The 24,308-nt window shown below is 48.6% G+C and overlaps 1 protein-coding gene across 3 annotated transcripts in view; it reads right to left on the bottom strand.

Annotated features, from left to right (window-relative positions):
- The window catches only part of ANKMY1 (ankyrin repeat and MYND domain containing 1), a 112,428-nt gene extending 92,334 nt beyond the window's left edge, over positions 1-20,094 (bottom strand). For all 3 annotated transcript variants that reach the window (XM_073581284.1, XM_073581286.1, XM_073581285.1), the window contains exons 1-2: positions 20,017-20,094; positions 101-474 (exon numbers count right to left, since the gene is read on the bottom strand). In XM_073581284.1, coding sequence (XP_073437385.1) covers positions 101-454 — 354 coding nt within the window. In that variant the 5' untranslated portion in view covers positions 455-474; positions 20,017-20,094. The remainder of the gene's footprint in view (positions 1-100; positions 475-20,016) is intronic.
- Between the last annotated feature and the right edge of the window lie 4,214 nt (positions 20,095-24,308).

The following is a 24,308-nucleotide window of genomic DNA, read 5'->3' as shown; positions in this document are numbered from 1 at the left end:
TTACTATGATATTGGGAGGGGAAGGTCTTATCCATTTTATAGCTTTCTTACTTCGCCAGGCTATTAGATAGCTTTTGTTGGCTCTGACATCTATACTCACCTCTCCATTGGCCCACTTAAATTCTCCAAAGCCTTTCTTCAGATTCAGGACCATGTGTCCTTTGAAGCTGGAGCCATCAGACCATTGCTGAATTTCCAGATCGTCTTCTAAACTCCAATGTAATTTTTGTTCATCCAAGTTTAATTGATGATCTGATCTCACTGAGGCGCCTTTACCATTGAGATCTCCAGGGATACTGTCATCAGATGGTTCTTCTTTGATTTCCTCTTGATCTGGCTCATCGAAAACATCTTCTCCACAAGTCTTTACAAGTCTCTCAGGGTCATCCAGCTTTATTTCTACCAATGGTGCTTCATGACTGTCATTTTCTTCCTGTGACTTTGCATCGGACATGTCCTCTCCTCTACATGGATCTGTGTTTGATAGAACATGACTGGAATTATAAAGATAAAAGTCTGTACAACTGCTTATTCAGAGCTTTACTGTGGACTCTTAGCGTACTGTAGAGTAAAGGCACATTTACCTTACATGATTATCGGGAACGGGCATTCCTAAGAACTCTCATTCCCCGATAATCACACAGTATCAACAGACTTTCGATCACCAGGCTAAAGGCTTGTTTGTTGGGTGAAATGATCTTTTGGTTAGCTCAAAAGATCAATGTTCTCAGCAGCACATCATCCTCTGTAAACATGACCTGGACTTTAAGTAGAGCTAAGGATATAGAGGATAATAAAAGTTGTAATTAATTACTAACAAATGCAATACTAGTGGGCATATAAAAAACACAGGTTTTGTCACCACTTTTAGCAGAGAATATAGCCAAATAAAAACTATTGTCAAGAAGTATTTGCCAATGATGCATGGGGATTCTTCTTTGAATTAATTTATTAAAAATGGATGTCTTTTCTCTGAGAAAAAGATCCCTAGTTTTATTTAACGTTATCACCCAGTTTATTTTACAAAAAAAAAAAAAAGCAGAGAGAAGAGAACCAGGCTTACACCCATAGGGTGTCACAGATGTCACAAATGCAGTGTCAGAGTGCTTCTTGCAAGTATGAAAACAAACCAAAGGGATTGATTTAGTGATGCAAATTAGAAAATATCAGGTAAAACAGGTTATAAATTGTAGTAACACTTTTGTGGTGTATTGTGTTAATTGTACATTATGCGATGTAAAATACATAGGTTGTACCAAATGAAAACTACGACAGAGGATCAATGTGCACATTATAGATTCATACAATAGGGAAGTGAATAAGCCATCAAATGTATCTAAACATTTCCTACAAAAACATGGAGGTGATGTTAATGAAGGATTAGAATGTTATGGTTTAGAGAGAGATCGAAGACGCGCTCTTCTTAATGGAGAGGCATACCTGATACTGATGCCGGATACGTCCTTATCTGCGGGGATTGACTAGGCAGACAGATCTGATTCTACATTACTAAATATCATGTATTTGTGTAGGTATATATACTTGCATGTTTTTTATATGTTTCTTGGGATTTGTATTTAGTGTTTGATCTTGTTAACCCAAGGACGTTATGGAACAGGTGTTTGGAGGGTGTGTTCTCCGGTGGGGTAAAAACGATGGAATTATTTCCTTCTTTTAGGTTATGAGTAAGAGGCGTCTGCCTGAAAACGTGTCCAAGGTCATGGAGTCTTTTCCATTTTATGGAAGGTCTATTTGGCACACCATCCTGTTATATACATGAAATAAAGATGGATACGTTTTAGATGAGCTGCATCTCTTTGCTGGACTTTCCCAATTCGCACTGCTACTCCGTTTCTATCAGGTCTAAAAGTTCTCCGTTCTGCCGGTTAATTTGGACCCCCACCGATCAATAAAGCTGTCATATATATAACTTGTTTTCACCAGTTAACCCCTTTAATCATGGATTTTTAGAAGTAACACCACAATAATTTATTGACACAAAACAGAAAAAGCCTTGCAACTGTTTGATGAATATGGTGTATGAAATTATTTGTTCTCTCCCTCCCCAATAAGAGACTGTGGTCATATTCCAAGCTTTCCTGCCGCCAGCAGATTGGGGAAGATTTAAATATGCGGTCTAATTTTTAGAAAGTGCAAACTTGAATGGTCAATCAATGAGCCAAATGTATCACAGTGTCTCACACTTATGAAAATCTTGGGGCAAGCTTAGAAACTTACAAACTTATGTCGAACCACAAAAGTTGGGTTACTTTTAGACCAATTTTTTGTAAAATAATTTTGGTGTCTCTTAAAGGAGTTGTCCGGCCTTAGCTTACCAGTCTGCAATCACTCTATGTGACTGAAGACTTGTGAATAGTCACACATTGTGCGCACTGCGTGCTGTGAGGACTCTCTAGTGCTGGTGCCGGGAAAAGACGGGTAAGTGATCGCAAGTGTATGATTGGCACGCATGCAGTCATGTGGTAACTAGATGGGTGCGGCCCTACTCAATGCAAGTGTACTGAAAGAGGTCGGACAAGTCTACACTGAATATAGTCGGGAGTAAGCAAAATGCATAATTGCGGAGAATCCTCACAGCACGCAGTGCGCATGATCTGAGGATTCACAAGTCTGCAGTCACATAGCGTGACTGCTGAATTGTAGCCTAAGGCCGGACAACCCTTTAAAGCCACACTCCTTCTACATACAGTTGAAATCAGAAGTTTACATACACTATATAAAAAGACACATATATCCATGTTTTTTCTCAATATCTGACATGAAATCAGAATAAACCTTTCCCGTCTTAGGTCAATTAGGGTTACCATCGTTATTAATATGTGACAAATGCCAGAAAAATGAGAGAGAGAGAATGTTTTAAGGCATTTTTATTACTTACTGCAAAGTCAAAAGTTTACATACATTTCATTAGTATTCGGTACCATTTCCCTTATACTGAATGACTTGGGTGAAATATTTGGGATATCCTTCCACAAGCTTCATACAATAGTTGGTTGGAATTTGGGCCCAATCCTCCTGACAAAACTGGTGTAACTGATCCAGGTTTGTAGGTCGCCGTGCTCGCACCGGCCTTTTCAGCTTTGCCCATAAATTTTCAATAGGACTGAGATCAGGGCATTGTGATGGCCACTCCAAAACATTGACTTTGTTATCCTTAAGTCACTTTGTTAGCATTTTGGCAGGTATGCTTCAGGTCATTGTCCATTTGGAAGACCCATTTCTGCCCAAGCTTCAATTTCCTAGCTGATGTCTTGAGATGTTGCTTCAGTATTGCCACATAACCTTCTTTTCTCATGATGCCATTTATTTTGTGAAGTGCACCAGTCCCTTCTGCAGCAAGACAACCCCACAACATGATGCTGCCACCCACGTGTTTCACAGTTGGGATGGTGTTCTTAGGCTTCCAAGCTTCTCTCTTTTTCCTCCAAACGTAACGATGGTCATTATGCCCAAAAAGTTCAATTTTAGTTTAATCAGACCACAGGGCATGTCTCCATTAGTTAAGGTCTTTGTTCCTGTGTGTGCATTTGCAAACATTAATCTGGCTTTTTCATGTTTCTTTTGGAGTAATGGCTTTTTCCTGGCAGAGTGATTTTTCAGCCCATGATGATACAGTACTCATTTCACTCTGGATATTGACACAATCTTACCAGCTTCCTCCATCATCTTCACAAGGTCTATTGTTTTTGTCCTTGGGTTTATATGCACATGTCGGACCAAAGTACGTTCATCTCTGGGACACAGAACCCGTCTCCCTCCTTAGCGGTATGATGGCTGGACATTCCCATCTTGTTTGTACTTGCGCATAATTGTTTGTACAGAAGAACAGGGCACCTTCAGGTATCTTGAAATTGTACCCAAGGATGAGCCAGACTTGTGTAAGTCCACAATTCTCTTCCTGATATCTTGGCTGATTTCTTTAGACTTTCCAATGATTCTACACAAAGAAACAGTATGTTTCAGGTGTGCATTAAAATACATCCACATGTGTGTCTCTAATGAACTCAGATGTTGCCAAAAAACCTATCAGAAGCTTCCAAACACATGACATCATTATATGGGTAGTCCATAATTGTTTAAAGGCATAGTAATCTTAGGGTATTTTCCCATGGTCAGTAAACGCTGTGGGTTGGACGCTGCGTACAACCGCAGCGCTAAACCCGCTGCAGCCAGATGTTACAGCACAGTGGATGGGATTTCATGAAATGCAATCTCCACTATATGCATCCTGAGACGCCTCCGACTTCCCTGCGTAAACGGACATACGGCGCGTCTTTCCAGACCGCAGCATGTCAATTCATGTAGTGGAGCTGCTCCACCTCCGCTGCATAAATTTCCCATAGACTATCATTATATGCGGTAAAACCGCATTATCTTCTTAGTCACATGCGTATTAAGTGCGGGAAAGCAGCTTACTATGCATGTGTACTAATTTAAATAATGCCTTACCTTGTTTCGGCTGGAAGAACACGTACACTGTAGTTCTCTCGATGAGCTGAGCTGACCGTGAGAACGGCCGTGCACGAGACAGCCGGGGACAGGGTTATCTCAGGTCACTAGCCAAGTTCTCACGGTCAGCTGACCGCGAGAACTGGCGTGCACGAGACCGCCAATGACCAAGTTATCTTCGGTCATAATCTTCAAGCTCCACTGTGCCTGGATGTCAGGCTGAGTGGTGGCATACTGCCAACGTTCAGCCAAAGGCATCCACATGTAGCAGAGCTGGACTCGTCGTGGGACAGGATGTATATATTCTCGGCAGACAGGTATAGTATACTGTTGCTTTTTTATTTTATTTCTCTTACAGGAGAACCAGGGCATCAGTGGAATAGGCGATGCAGTAAGTATGGTTTAATTAAGATCTATTAAATGAGTCTGTGTCATTATCTATCTATATATACATAAAATTGAATGTATGTATGTGTGTGTCACCAACCAATCCCGAAGCATCTTTCATTTCACCAGAGCTGTTTTAGGCTACTTTCACACTTGCGTTGCACATACCTGCGTTTGTCTGCGCACGGCCGCCGCTAAGCACCGCCAAGCACCACCTCCTGCCGCGTCTCCTCGTGTTAGCTCCGCCTATGGGCGCATGACGCTGCATGCGACTTGCGCACCCTATCTTTAGTATTGGGTACGCAGGCTGTGCACAGGTATGCGTTTTCCGGTGCATGCGTCCTTTTCACGGTATGCCGACCTGCGCCAAACGCACCGTGTTGCATTTTGGTGCGCTTGGTGCACCGTCAAAGGGACACATGCGCCGGAAAATGCATAGGTGTGCACGGCCTGCGTACCCAATGCTAAAGATAGGGTGCGCAGGCCGCATGCAGCGCCATGCGCCCATAGGCGAAGCTAACAGGAGGCGCGGCATGGGGCAGAGTTTAGCGGCGGGCGTGCGCAGACCAACGCAGGTCTGTGCAACGCAAGTGTGAAAGTAGCCTAAAAGAAGCTGAGCTGTGATTGGTTGCTATGAGCAACAGTTTTCCTTGCAAGCAATCACTAAGCATCTTTCATTTCAAAAGAGCGGTTTAAAAGAAGCTGAGCTGTGATTGGTTACTTTGAGCAACAGTTTTCCCAGTCGGCAACACCTCAGCAGACACTGACATGGTGGGAGAAATCTAGCATCCCCGGGAACATAAGCTCCCAGCCATTGTCTGCCCCCCAGAAAGGAGCAGAGAGCACATGACAGAAATGAATACCCCCCCCCTGTGCCTATATACCCATCACACAACCTCCATCCCATAGTCCCATAGGCACATCTTCCCTCTTAAAGGGATCTCCGGTATGGAAGTTAGGGCAAATCCCTCAGCACTCTGATACTGACCCCAGGCTTCTATTAAAGGGATCATTGGTATGGAAGTCTAGGTAAATCCATCCAGTGCTTTGGTTTTGACCCCAGGCCTCTCTTAAAGGGACCCCGGTATGGAATTAGGACCATTCCACTCAGCACTGTGGTTCTGACCCCAGGGTCTCTTAAAGGGATCATTGGTATGGAGGTTAGGGCAAATCCACTAAGCGCTCTGGTTCTGACCCCAGGGTCTCTTAAAGGGATCCCCAGTATAGTAGTGAGGGCAAATCCACTCTGCACTTTGGTACTGACCCCAGGCCTCTCTTAAAGGAATCTCCGGTATGGAAGTTAGGGCAAATCTCTCAACACTCTGATTCTGACCCCAGGGTTCTATTAGAGGGATCATTGGTATGCAAGCCACGGCAAATCCACTCAGCCCTCTGGTTCTGATCCCAGTCTCTCTTAAAGGGATCCCCGGTATGGAAGTGAGGGCAAATCCACTCTGCGCTTTGGTACTGACCCCAGGCCTCTCTTAAAAGGGATCTCTGGTATGGAAGATAGAGCAAATCCCTCAGCACTCTGATTCTGACCCCAGGCTTCTATTAAAGGGATCATTGGTATGGAAGTCAGGGCAAATCCATCCAGCGCTGTGGTTCCGACCCCAGGATTCTATTAAAGAGATCAGTGGTATACAAGTCAGGGCAAATCCACTCAGCGCTCTGGTTCTGACCTCAGTCTCTCTTAAAGGGATAATTGGTATGGAAGTTAGGGCAATTCAACTCAGCGCTCAGGTTCTGATCCCAGGCCCCTCTTAAATGGATCACCAGTATGGAAGTGAGGGCAAATCCACTCTACGCTTTGGTACTGACCCCAGGCCTCTCTTAAGGGGATCCCCGGTATGGAAGTTTGAACCGTTCCACTCAGCGCTCTGGTTCTGACCCCAGGCTGCTGGGATGATGTGGGATATTAGGGGTAGTAGTCCAATGGCTCTGGCTGACGGGATGATGTGGGATATTAGGGGTAGTAGTCCAGAGGCTCTGGCTGATGGGATGATGTGGGATATTAGGGGTAGTAGTCCGGTGACTCTGGCTGACGGGATGAAATGGGATATTAGGGGTAGTAGTTCGGCGGCTCTGATGAGATGATGTGGGATATTAGGGGTAGTAGTCCGGCAGCTCTGATGAGATGATGTGGGATATTAGGGGTAGTAGTCTGGCGGCTGTGACGGGATGATGTGGGATATTAGGGGTAGTAGTCCGGTAGCTCTGATGAGATGATGTGGGATATTAGGGGTAGTAGTCTGGCGGCTGTGACGGGATGATGTGGGATATTAGGGGTAGTAGTCCGGTGGCTCTGGCTGATGGGACGATGTGGGATATTAGGGGTAGTAGTCCGGTAGCTCTGGCTGACGGGATGATGTGGGATATTTGTCACGTGCCCAGTCCTGAGTGACGCGGCCTGCAGGCCGGTAACTAATACAACAGGACGCGGCACGTGTAAATGTCCTGTGTGACACGACTCGCAGGCCGGTAACTGATACAATAAGACTTAGGGGAAAAAGGGGAAACAGTTACAACGGTGGGCCCTGTGATAGGGAACGGGGACTTGGAGACCTCCTGCACTCCCGAGTCAGTGTCCCTAACGCTCCTAGTGTTCCCTATGCCGGTTCCGCACCAGGCGACGATCAGGAACCTGTTACCCTAGCACACCCTACCCCTATCCCTTGCTAGGGAGCTGGGTGGTGCAGGCCCTAGCCCCACAGCTGCACTAATACACACCAAGGAAAAACACAAACAGGGAACACAACTTAGCTTTACTCTGTTGCACTTGCTCCTGGCAACAGAGTCCACCATCAGAATGCAGCTTTCCTCCTGAATGCTGCCACCAAGATCTGTCAGAGCGACAAGGAAATCCACTCTGACCGTGTCCAACACCTGGGTGCCACTTTAGCAGCAGCGTCCAGCGCTAGACTGCCACCTTGGAGCCACAGAGTCCATCACCAATTGAGTGCAACTGTCCAGCAACCGAGTCTGGCACCCGAGTGTAGCTTTCCAGCGACAGAGTCCAGCAAACTGAGTGCAGCTCTACACCATAGCTGCCACTCCACCAAGCTTTGCAGGCATTCTTCACTGGCACCATAACTACCACTCCACCATGCCCTCCAAGAACTCCTTGCTGACACCATAGCTGCCACTCCAGGACTCTCCTCCAGCTCCTTCCTTCACCCAGGCTGCTTGGAAAACACTAATAATATCACCAACCCGAGTGAGCACTACTGACACACCTTTATTGAGGAAACACACCTGTTAGTGATTCCCGTGCAGTTACACTTACCACCACCGGGGGCAAACTAGAACCAAAAATACAGTGCAATGACCATACTGGCCACCGGGGGCAAAAACTATCTCCAAGCACAGAGAAAAAAAAAGGTTATCAGTGCTTTTAACTGACATGATCCAGCAACAAACATGACAATATTATAGTGAATGTGGCTATGCGGAGTGGGCGAGGCTCTACACTCAGCTTTATATATATATAGATATTATCATTATAACTTGTTATAACTAACTGTAGTTAGTGACTATGCCCGGGCAGTGCCGGGCTCTTCAGCTAGTTTCAATTAAAGCACTTTATTCTGGATGTGTCTTTATTTACCATGTAACTATAAGATTAGTAATGGATAGGTGTCGTCTCCATTACTAATCCATGGGCTTGATGTCACCGGACAATACAAAGGAGACATCAACCCCACAAATATTACCCCACTTGCCACCGCTACAGGACAAGTGGGAAGAGCCGGCTAAAGTGCCACAAATGGCGCATCTTTGGATACGCCAATTGTGGGGCAGATGCGGACTGTTATTTAGGCTGGTGAGGGCCAAAATTCATGGGTCTCGCTAAAGAAAACCAGGCCGCAGCTGTCTGCTTTTTCCTTGGCTGGTTAACAAAAATAGGGGGACCCCACGCTATATTTTTTGAAGGGGATCCCATTATTTTTGCTAACCATCCAAGGTAAGCAGATTGCTGCGGCCTGGTATTACCAGGCTGGTAAGGTTCATGGATATTGGATCCTTACCAGTCCCTGAAATACCAGTCCCAGTAGTCTGCTTCATTCTGGCTGGTTAACAAATATAGAGGGACCCCACGCTATTTTTTTTGGAGGGGGTCCCACTATTTTTGCTAACCATCCAAAGTAAGCAGACTGCTGCTGCCTGGCATTATAAGGCTGGTAAGCAGGGCTGCCACAAGGAATTTCGGGGCCCCATGCTGGCAAAATTTTCAGGACCCCCTTGAGACTCTACCCCGCCTCCACCCCTCGAACTATCCACAGTCTCACCGTTCTCTCTTGGAAAAACTCCACTTCTCACCAATCACACATGAACAGTTCCCGTCACCAGATCACACATATAGCCAGCAGCTTTTGTTTTGGCCGAAAGATTTTTTAAGCCGCCACCACGACAAGGTAGACTCCTCTGGCCTGGCCCTACTCTACTCTAACCTATTAAACATTTGTTAAAATATCAATACAATTTAGGCATATTTTTATTTTCAATTTTTAAAATGACCAATAATATCACATACAGGGGACAAATACCACCGCACCATGAGCAGACACCATACTACCATCACATAGTGACCTATAATACCACATACAAGGAACAAATACCGCCACACCATGTCCAGACCATATATTACCACCACAGTGACTGAATAATAGCACATCCAAGGTACAAAAACCGCCACACCATGACCACACCACATATTACCACCACAGTGACTGAATAATATCACATACAAGGGACAAATACCACCGCACCATGTCCAGACCACATATTATCACCACATGGTGACCAATAATACAACATACAAAGAACAAATACCACCATACCAAGACCAGACCACATATTACCACCATAAATTGACCACATAATAGCACATACAAGGACAAATACCGCCACACCATGGCCGGATAACATATTACCACCACATAGTGTGAATAGAATACTACAATACTGATCAGTAATAAAAAAACACAACACTAATATCACCATAAGTGCCATTATACACAGTAGATCTGTACTTAGTATGCAGTGTCAGTGTACAGGTAATACAGTGATAACCGGTGACATTATACACAGGACCGCTGTATAGAGTTTACAGTGTATAGTGTCAGTGTCGTCTCTAGGTGAAGTTCTTCATCTTCGCTTTTCATATTCATCCAGCACAGACCGGCATCACTTCTTCCAGCCAGGGCTCGTCTCTGCAGGAAATAACACAGTTATCTTGAGCACCATTTGCAGAACACATTACTTATTTTTTTCCCAAATTATAAACTACACCAGATGAAGAAAAAAAGGCGACATAGTGTCGCTCTGCACAGTAACAGGATCGCCTCCCTCATTTAAAACAGTATCCTCAAATAATAAAATACATCACTGCAGTAATGATATCCCTTAATTAACCCCTATGGTAATAATATCCCCCATCCTGGCCCCTGTGTGTCTCATTCCTGGCTCCAGCCATATGTTCTCCCATCCTGGCCACATATGTTCTCCCATCCTGCCCTCATGATTATCCATTAAGCCCCCACGTGATGTCCCATCCTGCTCCATATGATCTCCCCATCCTGCTCCATATATCCCATGATCCTGCCCTATCTGTCCCATGATCCTGCCCCATCTGTCCCATGATCATACCCCATCTGCCCCATCTGTCTCCATTGTATCCATCCTGCCCCATGATTCTGTCCCATGATCCTGCACCATGTGTCTCCATCCTACCCCATGATCCTGCTCCATCTGTCTCCCATCCTGCCCCCGTGTCTCCATTCTGCCCCTTGTCTCCATTCTGCCTCTTGTCTCCATTCTGCCTCTTGTCTCCATTCTGCCTCTTGTCTCCATTCTGCCTCTTGTCTCCATTCTGCCTCTTGTCTCCATTCTGCCTCTTGTCTCCATTCTGCCTCATGTCTCCATTCTGCCTCATGTCTCCATTCTGCCCCATGTCTCCATCCTGCCCCATGTCTCCATCCTGCCCCATGTCTCCATCCTGCCCCTGTGTCTCCAACCCTGCCCCTGTCTCCATTCTGCCCCCGGCATCATGCCGGTGAAACATATTGCGGCTTGTCCCTTTCAATAAAAATAAAAGAAAACCTTTCTCCTTACCTGGCTTTGCTCCTGCAGCAATGATCCATCCAGGCATTTCAAGCACTCACTTGTCGGCAAATGACAATGACGTCATTTGCCGTCAACGTGCGCACTGATATCAGCTGCCAGCCTCCGACTGGCCCAATGAGCAGAATAGACAGGGCCAAAGGTGGCCCCCTCTGCTGATCGGGCCACATAGGCCACTCAGGGAAGTAATGCCCTGACGGCAGCACTACTGGTAAGTTTCATGGATATTGGATAATTACCAGCCTGAAATACCATTACCAGTAGTGTTAGGTTCCTGTTGCTGCACAGCAGGAATACCAAGCCTTGCTTCCAGCAGTCTCCCATTCCTCTTCAGCCACAGAGGAGGCTGCTCAGCAGACTCGTCAGTCCCGGCGCTCTGCCCAGACTAGCTCTGTGGGTTTGGTGGCTGCTGCCACCTCTGGTCCAGCAATAGCAACGCATGCTGGTCAGCAGCGAGCTACTCCAGGGACTAAGTCCTCCATTCGGTCCACTGAGCATGCCCGTGGGACGATCCGTTGGAGATCGGAGGTCACGTGCTCGGGTCCTTCTCCAGCTTGGATTGGACCATCAGGAAGGTCCCGGAAGGACGCTGCTATAAAAGGGTTGCATGGCCGCTCGGCCATGCGCTAGTATAGACTGCATTACCAGACTATGAGGAGTGAGTGTTGTATGAATGTCTCTGGTGAATGACTCATTAAGAAACCCCTACCCTTGGTACGCATGTGTTGTGCAGCCTAGCCTGTTACGTGCCCAGGCTTAGGTGTAGGTAGAGGCAGAGTCTGAGACTGGCATCAGTGTCCACCGATGGCTCTGCATGCCACGGTGCACGTGCTCTACACTCCACCATAGTCAGCGTCTATAGTGGCGTCCGCAGGTGCGACGCTGCTCGCTCAGAAGGTCTAGAGCAGAGGTCTCAAACATGCGGCCCCTGAGGCAGGCATCTGCGGCCCGCAGGGCACCACATGTCTCACTCCCTGAGGCAGGGGGAAGGCAAGCTTTCAGGAGCGGCGATGGCATTGGCTGTTCTGTGTGCACACACTGCACAGGACCTGTGATGAGGTCACAGGAGGGGGAGGAGTCAGGGGTCACATGATCAGGGGCCTCAGTGTGTGGAGGACACTGCTGCTGTCTGTGTGCTGGTTGTCATGGTACTGGATGAAGGTAAGTTTATGCGTGGGGTCAGGAGGGGTTTACAGTGTGGATGGAGCAGAGCCCTGTGTGTTTGAGGTGTGCGGAGCCCTGTGTGCACGAGGTGTATGGAGCGGAGCCCTGTGTGTTTGAGGTGTGCAGAGCCCTGTGTGTACGAGGTGTATGGAGCAGAGCTCTGTGTGTACGAGGTGTATGGAGCGGAGCCCTGTGTGTACGAGGTGTATGGAGCGGAGCCCTGCTGTTTACGAGGTGTATGGAGCGGAGCCCTGTGTGTTCGAGGTGTGCGGAGCGGAGCCCTGTGTGTATGAGGTGTACGGAACCCTGTGTGTATGAGGTGTACGGAGCGGAGCCCTGTGTGTTCGAGGTGTGCGGAGCCCTGTATGTATGAGGTGTGCGGAGCCCTGTGTGTATGAGGTGTACGGAGCCCTGTGTGTACGAGGTGTACGGAGCGGAGCCCTGTGTGTACGAGGTGTGCAGAGCCTTGTGTGTACGAGGTGTACGGAGCGGAGCCGCGTGTGTACGAGGTGTACGGAGCGGAGCCGCGCGTGTACGAGGTGTACGGAGCGGAGCCGCGCGTGTACGAGGTGTACGGAGCGGAGCCGCGCGTGTACGAGGTGTACGGAGCGGAGCCGCGCGTGTACGGGGAGTATTAAGTTTGAAAGGAATGCAGCCCCCCAGCTCAAATTTTTTTTTATGTGCGGCCCATTTACTCTGCCGAGTTTGAGACCCCTGGTCTAGAGGGACTCTGACCCCGTGTCCTTGGGGCAGAGTTCTGTGACCGCATTCTGTGCGCTCCGTTGCCGAGCTCTGTGAGCTAAACAGGCTCCGGCATTTATGTTCTGTGGTAGTGCGGCTCTGTGAGGAAACAGAGTTCTCCCTGTACACACTGGGTGACGTTAACCCGCGTGTGTTCTTCCTTTATACCGCCATATAGCGTCCGCCATTACCTAGCAGCAGCATACCAACCCTGCACGGTGGACCCCGGGTTGCGATCGCTCTTTCTCATATTTTATTTTTAGTGCGATCCGCAACCCTAACAAGTAGTCTGCTTAACTCTGGCTGGGTAACAAATATAGGGGGACCCCAAGGCATTTTTTTTTAATTATTTATTTATTAAAGAGGAGTGGACCTCACTCTGTGCTTTCTTCCACTTCCTGTGTCGTGTACTTCTGGCTGTGTCACAAGATTCACCATTATGTAAATTAGTACACGTGTAGTAAGCTGCGTTCCCGCACTTAATAAGCATGTGACTAGAAAGATAATGCGGTTTTACCGCATCTAATGATAGTGAACGGGTAATTTAGACAGCTACATAAATTGACATGTTGCGGTCTGGAAAGAAGCCCGTATGTCCATCTCTACGGGTGAGTCGCGGGCATCAGTGCACACATAGTGGGCATGACATTTCTTGAAATCCCATCCACTATGCTGCAGCAGCTGGACGCTGCAGATTGGACATTGCGGATGTACTCAGCATCCAACCCACAGCGTTTACTGACCATGGGAACATACCCCAATATATCTGCAAACAGGAAATCACTTGTTTTTCCTTCTCAGAAGCCAACTTTCAATTCGCTTTATTTCAAGTGACAAAAAAAATGCATGCAATGAAAAAACGCATCAAAAACACAGGTGACCTGCCAGTGACCTCAGATGCAGATTTGGTGCAGATTTCATCTGTGTCGAATCCTGAGCAAATACTGAGCCGTACCTGACTTTGGGAACATACCCTAAGATTATCTAAACTTTTTGACTTTGCAGTAAGTAATAAAAATGCCTTAAACATTTTCTCTCTCTCAGGTTATTCTGCCATTTGACAAATATTAATAATTATGGTAATCCTAATTGACCTAAAACGGGATTTATTCTGATTTCATGTCAGATATTGAGAAAAACATGCAGATGTGTCTTTTTATATAGTGTATATAAACTTCTGGTGTCAACTGTATATAGAGAGAGTATATACATGCAGAGCGTAAAGACATATACAGTGTACACACAAATATACAGTATATATAGTATATACATGCAGAGCCCGCAGACATACTGTATACAGTGTACACATACATATATAGAGTGTATATACATGCAGAGCATGCAGACATACAGTGTACACTCACACACACATATATATATATAATATATACACGCAGAGCGCACAAGCATTTACGGTGTACACACACATATCTATAATGTAACTGGCTAAGCGTCACTCTGTCCGAAGCCTTTATAGACTGTGCAAGCGTGACGCGCCTGCGCAGTCTGGCTCCAAACAGAACGAGGCATCCAGCGGTGAGGAGTGTGCATGGCGCCGGAGATGGCGGTACCGTACACACTGCATACCGCTATGTCCGGCGCCATACCTACATACTTATCTGACCTGGAGGAGCGTTGCCACGGCGCTTCTCTTCGACCGGAGAACGGGGCCGGAGTGCGTGTGAGTATCGCGCATGCGCATAGCGCTATCCGGCGCCTTTTTACTGAAGACACATTTGCAGTGTGTCTTCAGCAATATGGCGCCGGACCGCGCGGTAAGGGCATGCGCGTACTCTGGCGCCGCACTCCTCCCCCGGCCTCCAGTAGAATGTGACAGCGCTGGAACACAGGGAAGAAAGGTGAGTATAAATATATTTTTTTTTGGATGTGTGCTGTTTAGTAGGGTTGAGGGGGACCATGAAAACCAAGAAAGGGGGGCGAGAGGATCATACATACCAGGATAGGGGGCGAGAGGACCATGCATACCAGGAAAGGGGGGGTGAGGGGACCATGCATACCAGGAAAGGAGGGGTGCGGGGACCATGCATACCAGGAAAGGGGAGGTGAGGGGATCATGCATACCAAGAAAGGAGGGGTGAGGGGACCATGCATACCAAGAAAGGAGGGGTGAGGGGACCATGCATACCAGGAAAGCAGGGGTGAGGGGACCATGCATACCAGGATTGGGGGGTGAGAGGACTATGCATACCAGGAAAGGGGGGGGTGAGAGGACTATGCATACCAGGAAAGGGGGGGTGAGGGGACCATGCATAGCAGGAAAGGGGGGGTGAGGGGACCATGAATACCAGGATAGGGGGTGAGAGGACCATGTGTTGTGAGTTCATTCTCTGGTTCACCAGTTGTGAGTTCTCCTTCCAGACTCCCTCTGGTGGTAACAGGAGGTAGAGAGGCTGATTTGATCAGTGGAAATCTGCCACCTGAGAATGAGGATGACGATTGGATCTCAGGAGTCTCAGATTGGATTTAAGACAGCCGACGCCCTATTCAGTTGCTGGTGATTCCTTCTGGCTTGTCAGCTCTTGGTTTTCAGCTCTGTTCCAGTCATCTAAAGCTAAGTTTTTCTGCTAATGTTCACACTTGATTTTGTTGGTCTATTCAGTTTTTTGGTGTGGTCAGCCAGCGCCTGCTGGGGGCTGTGCTGAATTTCCACTCTTATTTATCAGTATTTTGCCAATTGGCTTTTTGTCCCTTACTAGTTCGGTCTCTTTTTGCTCTGTCTCAGAATATTTCAGAGTGCTGATATAGTGGGAGAAGTCTAGTGACTTCAGGGTTAATTTTGCTATCAGAAGTGTTGGACATTATTTTTGTAGGGTTTTTTGCAGGTTGCAGACAGTGTCTTTCCTTTCATTTCCTCTCTAGTTAGTTTGGGCCCCATTGTTTGCTCAGCCTATTTTCCTGCCTGTGTTTGTGCCTTCATCTTGTTTCACCGTCAATACATGTGTGGGGGCTATCTATTCCTTTGGGGTCTGCTCTGGGGCAGTTAGTTTTCCCTTTTCTTGCTTTAGGCTTATTTAGTCCTCCGGCTGTGACGAGGCGTCTAGGAACATTGTAGGCAGGCTCCACGGCTACTGCTAGTTGTGTTGTAAGATCAGGGATCTGCAATCTGCATAGTTACCTGTTATGAATGAGTCACCGTAGGAGGCAAAAACAGAAATACTAGCTAAGTCCAGAAAACCAGAGAAGTTGGCAGGTATCGGATTTCAGACCCCTGAACCTAACAACAACAACTAGCAGTAGCCGTGGGGGGTTCCTACGGTGCCCTAGACCCCTCGATCACAGCCAGAGAACTACATAGCCTAAAGACAGAAAGGGAAATCTACACTGCCCCAGAGCAGACCCCAAAGCAATAGGCAGCCCCCAACATATAATGACGGTGAAGCAAGATGAAAAAACACTCACACAGATAGAAAGATAGGCTGAGCAAATGATGGGGCCCAAGCTAACTAAATAGGACTAGGACAGAATAGAAAAGCTGCTGTCTGCAATCCACCAAAACCCTCTCAAAAACAAGAGCCAACAGGCTGATAGGGAAAAAAGCCCTGAAGACGCTAGGCTTCAAAAAGACTATATCAGTACTCAGGTATTATCTGAAGACAGAGCAAAAAGGAATTCAGCTCACCCAGCAGGGAAAGGCAGAAATCCAGAAAAACAAGGCAAAACAAAACCAAAACACAAATGCAAAAAGCAGAGCAGAAAACTTAGCTTTTGAGGAGCAGGAATCAGACTGATCTCCAAGAATCCCTCAGAGTAATCACCCGCAAGGCAGAAGGGCGTCGGCTGCCTTATATCCAGTCAGCAATCCCAGTCACCCAGTCATCATCATTCTGCTCAGGTGCTTTGTAATCAGCCTCACTACCTTCCTTCACCAGAAGAGGGAGTTCATCAGACCTCAATGGTGAAGGGGAAAATGAACTCACAACAGTTACCAACCTCTCTGATTTTCTGTGACTTAGCTTGTTGTGCTTTTTTCTCCTCGGTGACCCATTCATAACAACCATGCATACCAGGATAGGGGGGGAGGGGACCATGCATACCAGGATAGGGGGGAGAGGGGGCCATGCATACCAGGATTGGGGGGGCGAGGGGGCCATACATACCAGGATTGGGAGATGAGGGGTACCATGCATACCAGGTAAGGGGGTGAGTGGACCATGCATACCAGGAAAGGAGGGGTGAGGGGACCATGCATACCAGGAAAGGGGGGGTGAGGGGACCATGCATACTAGGAAAGGGGGGGTGAGGGGACCATGTATACCAGGAAAGGAGGGGTGAGGGGACCTTGCATACCAGGAAAGGGGGGTGAGGGGACTAAGCATACCCGGATAGGGGGGTGAGAGGACCATGCATACCAGGATTGGGAGGGTGAGGGGACCATGCATACCAGGATTGGGAGGGTGAGGGGACCATGCATACTAGGAAAGGGGGGTGAGGGGACCATGCATACCAGGATAGGGGGGGTGAGAGGACCATGCATACCAGGATTGGGAGGGTGAGGGGACCATGCATACCAGGATTGGGAGGGTGAGGGGACCATGCATACCAGCATTTGGAGGGTGAGGGGACCATGCATACCAGGATTGGGGGGTGACGGGACCATACATACCAGGATTGGGGGGGAGAGGGGACCATGCATACCAGGAAAGGGGGGGGGTGAGGGGACCATGCATACCAGGAAAGGAGGGGTGAGGGGACCATGCATACCAGGAAAGGGGGGGTGAGGGGACCATGCATACCAGGAAAGGGGGGGTGAGGGGACCATGCATACCAGGAAAGGGGGGTGAGGGGACCATGCATACCAGGATAGGGGGAGTGAGAGGGCCATGCATACCAGGATTGGGAGGGTGAAGGGACCATGCATACCAGGATTGGGAGGGTGAGGAGACCATGGATACCAGGATAGGGGGGTGAGGGGACCATGCATACCAGGATTGGGAGGGTGAGGGGACCATGCATACCAGGAAAGGGGGAGTGAGGGGACCATGCATACCAGGAAAGGAGGGGTGAGGGGACCATGCATACCAGGATTGGGGGGGGTGAGGGGACCATGCATACCAGGATAGGGGGGCGAGGGGACCATGCATACCAGGATAGGGGGGCGAGGGGACCATGCATACCAGGATGGGGGGGGCGAGAGGACCATGCATACCAGGATTGGGGGGTGAGGGGATCATACATACCAGGATTGGGGGGGAGAGGGGACCATGCATACCAGGAAAGGGGGGGGTGAGGGGACCATGCATACCAGGAAAGGAGGGGTGAGGGGGACTATGCATACCAGGAAAGGGGGGGTGAGGGGACCATGCATACCAGGAAAGGAGGGGTGAGGGGGCCATGCATACCAGGAAAGGGGGGGTGAGGGGGCCATGTATACCAGGAAAGGGGGGTGAGGGGGCCATGCATACCAGGAAATGGGGGGTGAGGGGACCATGCATACCAGGCAAGGGGGGTGAGGGGATCATGCATACCAGGATAGGGGGGGTGAGAGGACCATGCATACCAGGATTGGGAGGGTGAGGGGACCATGCATACCAGGCAAGAGGGGGGTGAGGGGACCATGCATCCCAGGATTGGGAGGGTGAGGGGACCATGCATACCAGGATAGGGGGGTGAGGGGACCATGCATACCAGGATTGGGAGGGTGAGGGGACCATGCATACCAGGATTGGGAGGGTGAGGGGACCATGCATACCAGGATTGGGAGGGTGAGGGGACCATGCATACCAGGATAGGGGGGTGAGGGGACCATACATACCAGGATAGGGGGGTGAGGGGACCATACATACCAGGATAGGGGGGTGAGGGGACCATGCATACCAGGATTGGGAGGGTGAGGGGACCATGCATACCAGGATAGGGGGGTGAGGGGACCATACATACCAGGATAGGGGGGTGAGGGGACCATACATACCAAGATAGGGGGGTGAGGGGACCATGCATACCAGGATAGGGGGTGAGGGGACCATGCATACCAGGATTGGGAGGGTGAGGGGACCATGCATACCAGGATAGGGGGGTGAGGGGACCATACATACCAAGATAGGGGGGTGAGGGGACCATGCATACCAGGATAGGGGGGTGAGGGGACCATGCATACCAGGATTGGGAGGGTGAGGGGACCATGCATACCAGGATTGGGAGGGTGAGGGGACCATGCATACCAGGATAGGGGGGTGAGGGGACCATACATACCAGGATTGGGAGGGTGAGGGGACCATGCATACCAGGATAGGGGGGTGAGGGGACCATGCATACCAGGATTGGGAGGGTGAGGGGACCATGCATACCAGGATAGGGGGGTGAGGGGACCATACATACCAGGATAGGGGGGTGAGGGGACCATACATACCAAGATAGGGGGGTGAGGGGACCATACATACCAAGATAGGGGGGTGAGGGGACCATGCATACCAGGATAGGGGGTGAGGGGACCATGCATACCAGGATTGGGAGGGTGAGGGGACCATGCATACCAGGATAGGGGGGTGAGGGGACCATACATACCAAGATAGGGGGGTGAGGGGACCATGCATACCAGGATAGGGGGTGAGGGGACCATGCATACCAGGATTGGGAGGGTGAGGGGACCATGCATACCAGGATAGGGGGGTGAGGGGACCATACATACCAGGATTGGGAGGGTGAGGGGACCATGCATACCAGGATAGGGGGGTGAGGGGACCATGCATACCAGGATTGGGAGGGTGAGGGGACCATGCATACCAGGATAGGGGGGTGAGGGGACCATACATACCAGGATAGGAGATCATGTACCAATGAAAATGCTCGCCACCCGGGCGTAGAACGGGTTCATAGCTAGTATAGTATATATACACGCAGAGCGCACAGATATATACAGTGTACACACACATATAAATAGTAGATACATGCAGAGCGTGCAGACATATACAGGGTACACATATATATATAGAGAGAGAGAGAGAATGTACATGCAGACACACAGTATATCTATCGCAGGAGAGTCAGGATGCTATTTCAGATCTGTGATCTTACATCCTCCTGCTGGTATAAGACTACAAGTCCCAGCATGTCCCCTCAGCCCCAGGTGTCAGCCCACTGCCTGTTATCATACACATGGAGTCGCACAGTTACCTCATTCGCAATGAGCCGTCACTTCTAGGAACTTTCCCACTCACCGGCAGCTTAGCTCGTTGTCCCCCCGGTTCCCATAGATACCGGTGACGCCAGATGTGCCCGTCACCATGGATGCTGTCGCTTAGCAGTGACGTCACGGTCACGGTCCGGCCATGTCTGATAAGGGCACCACTGCCAGTCTCTTCCAGCTAATGCGGCTTCTACAGAGAATTATTCACACTGTGACATTTCGCAGTGCTGAGCCCGAGCTTACTTCTCTGGCTAGTGCCACCGTGAAGGCCAATAAAGTTAGTTTCTGTCAGATGTTACTACTCAGCCACTATTTTCAGTGCTATGTCCTGGGCAACCTTATGTGCTGATACGGCTATACTCACACTACAGTCCTCTCCTGCAGGGACTATGGCAGGGTTTATACAAAGAACGTATTTTGATGGAGCAACGCACCTAAATGAGTCAATGTGGACGCTGTGTGGACGCTATGAAATATTTGTCTTCTTCAGGAATGGACAAAAACATGGAGGCCAGACACGCGCACCGTGACTGTCGGCATCATTCATGTGCATGGCTTTGTGTGAGATCCTGTCAGAATACAGTTTTGGGGATTCCCAGAGAAACCCCAACATAGTGCTAAACAGGGAGCGTTGTATTAATATGAGCCCAGCCGAAAGTAGCGGATGTGTTACCTCCTGACATGATGAGGTGGCGTTAAATGAAAGACCCTTGTCCACCACCTGGCGACTACGTTTCTATCTGCATCCTATCTATATGGGAAGAAGAAAGCAGCGCTGTGTTCGGTGTAGGGCACACGTCCGGGGTACCAGCTCTGTGCCCCTCCAAAGACAAACCTCCCAACTTTCGAAGAACAGAAAAAGAGAGAAATTTCTGCAAATTTTGTCCATACCCTAATCCGCACACATTTAGAGGAGCGCTGGCAGTGAGGGACATTCAGGAGATGCCCGAGACTGCTGGGCGTAGACCCAAATCCGGGACTGTCTGCAGCATCCAGGACGATTAGGACTAGAGATGAGCAAATGGATTCACGGGTCTCTGGCCCAGCGTAAAAGTCAGTGTTAGGCTAGTTTCACACTAGCGTTTTTTAGCGCTGTGCTTCGTGCACAATAGAATCGCATGCAAAAAACATCATGCGTTTTGTATGCGTTTGCTTTTTTATGCGCATGCGTTTTAACCAGTTTCTAGCCATGTTAACACTTAAAACACATGCGATTTTAAACGCCGGCGTGCGCATGTCCATGAGCACACCTGCGTTCCCATAGAGTGTAATGTGATTTTTCTTTGTGCATTCCGTGCGCAAGCGTGTGCATGCGTTTTTTTGAGACAGGTGTCGGACGGACCAAAAATGCAATAGGTTGCATCCGGCGCACCTAGGCGCACACTACAAAAAACGCATGCGCACGAAAACGCATACGAACACATGCATATGCTAGACCATGCGCCCCCATGTTAACGATAGGGGCACAGGATGGTCTCAGTTTGTGAGGAGCGAACTTGCTCAGATAATGTTTTATCCAAGCATGTGTAAGATTCAGCAGGAACGCGGGATGCAGTGATGAGCAGGAGGCAGAGCAAGAGTTAATGGGTTTTTATATCAAGTATTTATAACAGTGAATATTCCACGCAGGGAGAGAGAGAAAATAGGAGAATGGAGAATAATGTGTAATACAATTACAAGGACAGGGCATACGTAAAATATATGGGTTAACTTATCAGTCTGTTGTTCCAGGATGGAGGAGGCTGGAAGATCCCACGGTGGCGTCGTAAGTGACACGTGAAGTCTCTAACTTGATCCCGGAAGAAGGTGAAGCACTGTCTTCTGAAGGCAGCGATGTATCCGGCCCTCTTTAGGCATAGTCCTGTGGTCCCGGGGTGAAGCACTACTTGAGGAGTCGTCGTTTGCGCCTCTGTAAACCTACTGAGTGCAGGAGTGAAAGCTTAGCATGTTAAAACTGAGTCACGCAACGGCAGCAGACAGCGGTATGGACCGGGTTGTCTCCTTAACGTCAAAGGTGAGTGGAATAGTCGTCTCTGATGATGCACGTTCTGTCTGTGCGTGGGCTGGAAGGGCGCTGCATGGGCCTGTTTCCTGGTGACGGTCTGCGGAGAGTGAGTCAACCTTCTCCTGCTGCGCACACTGTCTTCCTGCCAATAACCCTGTTCTGGCGCGCTCTGTCCCCTTTATATCTCACCCACCCCCTACAGTCAGATGCAAAGTCGACTCCGGTCACAAAGTCCTTACTCCGGCAACAATGGTGACAGCTCCAATAGTTCCAGCCCTGACACTAGAGAAGTATCACTGTCCCGGTCCATCTACTTACACATGCTCGGGTGTTATCCGAGTATCTTGGGTGTCTGTAAGGGGGTGGTGTTGTTATGGACAGTAGAGACACGCTGCCACTTTAAGAGACAGCACCCCCTTGGTTGGTGTAATGGTACATCCTGCTCTCCCCTGCAAAAGACTGTGTGATGTGCTGCCAAGGCTGAGAGGGGAGGGGTTTGAACCTGTGTGTGCGTCCTGAGCTGGAGATTTCTGTAGAGAGCTGCGGTGCATGGAGCTGTGAAAAGAGGACGCACAGCCTGAGACTAACAGAACTTGTGGGATTGCATAGACTCTTCAGAGATAGCAAAGGTGGCTGCCCTGTGCTATTGTGAGAAGCCATGAAGAGACCCAGAAGGGAATCTACAGTTTCCAGGAGCATCTCCAGGATCCTCAAGCAAGGAGAATTCCACGTTTCACAGATCTTCCAGACAGACGTGCGCACCATCGTACAGGACTGCTGGGGGCCCCCGGGACTGGACGGAGTCCCCAACATTACTGTGAGATTTAACCCTGTTTGTGCACATGTTAGGACCTAGAGTAGGCTTCAATAGGCAGAAGACGGCAGCCGTGCGGCCTGTGTAGCAGAGGCCAGGGAGGCTACAGTTAGAGTAGCATCATCCTGTGATCATTGTGTTGTTTTGCCTGTTTGAATTATATTGATCTGTAATAGTTGGAGCACCGTGCTATTTAACGGCCGAGCTAAAGAATAGAACTATTGTAAATTATCTTTTCCCATTGCATACCCCTGTTTGCACATTCCTCTTCCACTTCATTCCTTGCTTTCAATAAATTTACCCTTTGTTGTTTCACCTCATCTTGTGTACCGTAGTCTCCATGCACTGTGGTGGTTTCCCCGGCCATCGCTTCATGTCCTCGGATAGACAGCTGCAACACATGCAGGGATTGTCTAACCATCGCAAAACATGAAGCCACAGGAACTCGAATATATTATCTGAGCACGCCCAAATTAGTCGGATTACACCCGAGCATGTTCCATAATGGGACCCTGTAGAGGAGAGCGAGTTGCACCAATGCACTGGAGCATGAGAAAGTGGTCAGCATGAAGCTGAAGTATGCTTTAGGACATTTTCACCCAAGCAATTTTTGGTCCATTTGCACAAAGGACTGCACCCAGAGAGTACACGGATGTCACTGCTGCAACCCAAATACAGACACTGAAGCAGCGATGGAGAACCGGCACTGCAACACAGGTGGGTCCTATCTCTCTTTATTTTAATACTATTTTACTATTTTCCCAAAGTGAAAAACTCTTACTTTGAGTCGTCACTATGGCTTTGTGCGGTTTGTGCACACTACCCTGCTGTCTATTTTTATCAAGTAGCGCCTTCTCTGTAGATCACACCACTTGTCAGAAGTCAGGATCTTAAAATATCCCCAGAATACTTGGCCAGGAGATAGCTGAAGTCAGTGGTGCATTCTCAGGATCAAGAAGAATTTGTAGTTTTTCATCATGACCTTTTAATTAGTTTATTTATATTATATAGATTTTCTTGATACATGATCCGGAGAAAACTTGAGACATGTCAGAGCTTTTTAAAGTGACAGACTCCTTGATGATCAGCAATGCTAGAGCGGCCTGCAAAAAGGATCTTCTTATCTCAGAAGGCGTGACCTGCTGTATCAACGTTTCCAGGAGGCAGCCGTTTCCAGACTTTGATATCCACGCCCTGCGTATCCCTGTGTTCGATCATCCACTGCAAAACATCTCTAATTATTTTGATCAGTGTGTAGAGCTTATAGATAGCACTATAAAAAATGATGGAAAGTGCCTGGTCTACTGCAAACATGGGCGAAGTCGTTCTGCCACAATCTGTATAGCCTACCTAATAAAACACAAGAATATGTCACTTAAGGACGCCTTCCAGGTAGGGAAAGCTCATGTTTAACTGTGAAGAGTTGAGAGTCCACTATTTTATTACTATTACTGATCTTA

This window comes from Dendrobates tinctorius, unplaced genomic scaffold, assembly GCF_039654945.1.
Source record: "Dendrobates tinctorius isolate UK_male_01 unplaced genomic scaffold, ASM3965494v1 ptg000069l, whole genome shotgun sequence".
Lineage (NCBI taxonomy): Eukaryota > Metazoa > Chordata > Amphibia > Anura > Dendrobatidae > Dendrobates > Dendrobates tinctorius.
Note: the sequence above shows the minus strand (reverse complement) of the source record. Positions and strands in the feature narration are given on the sequence as shown.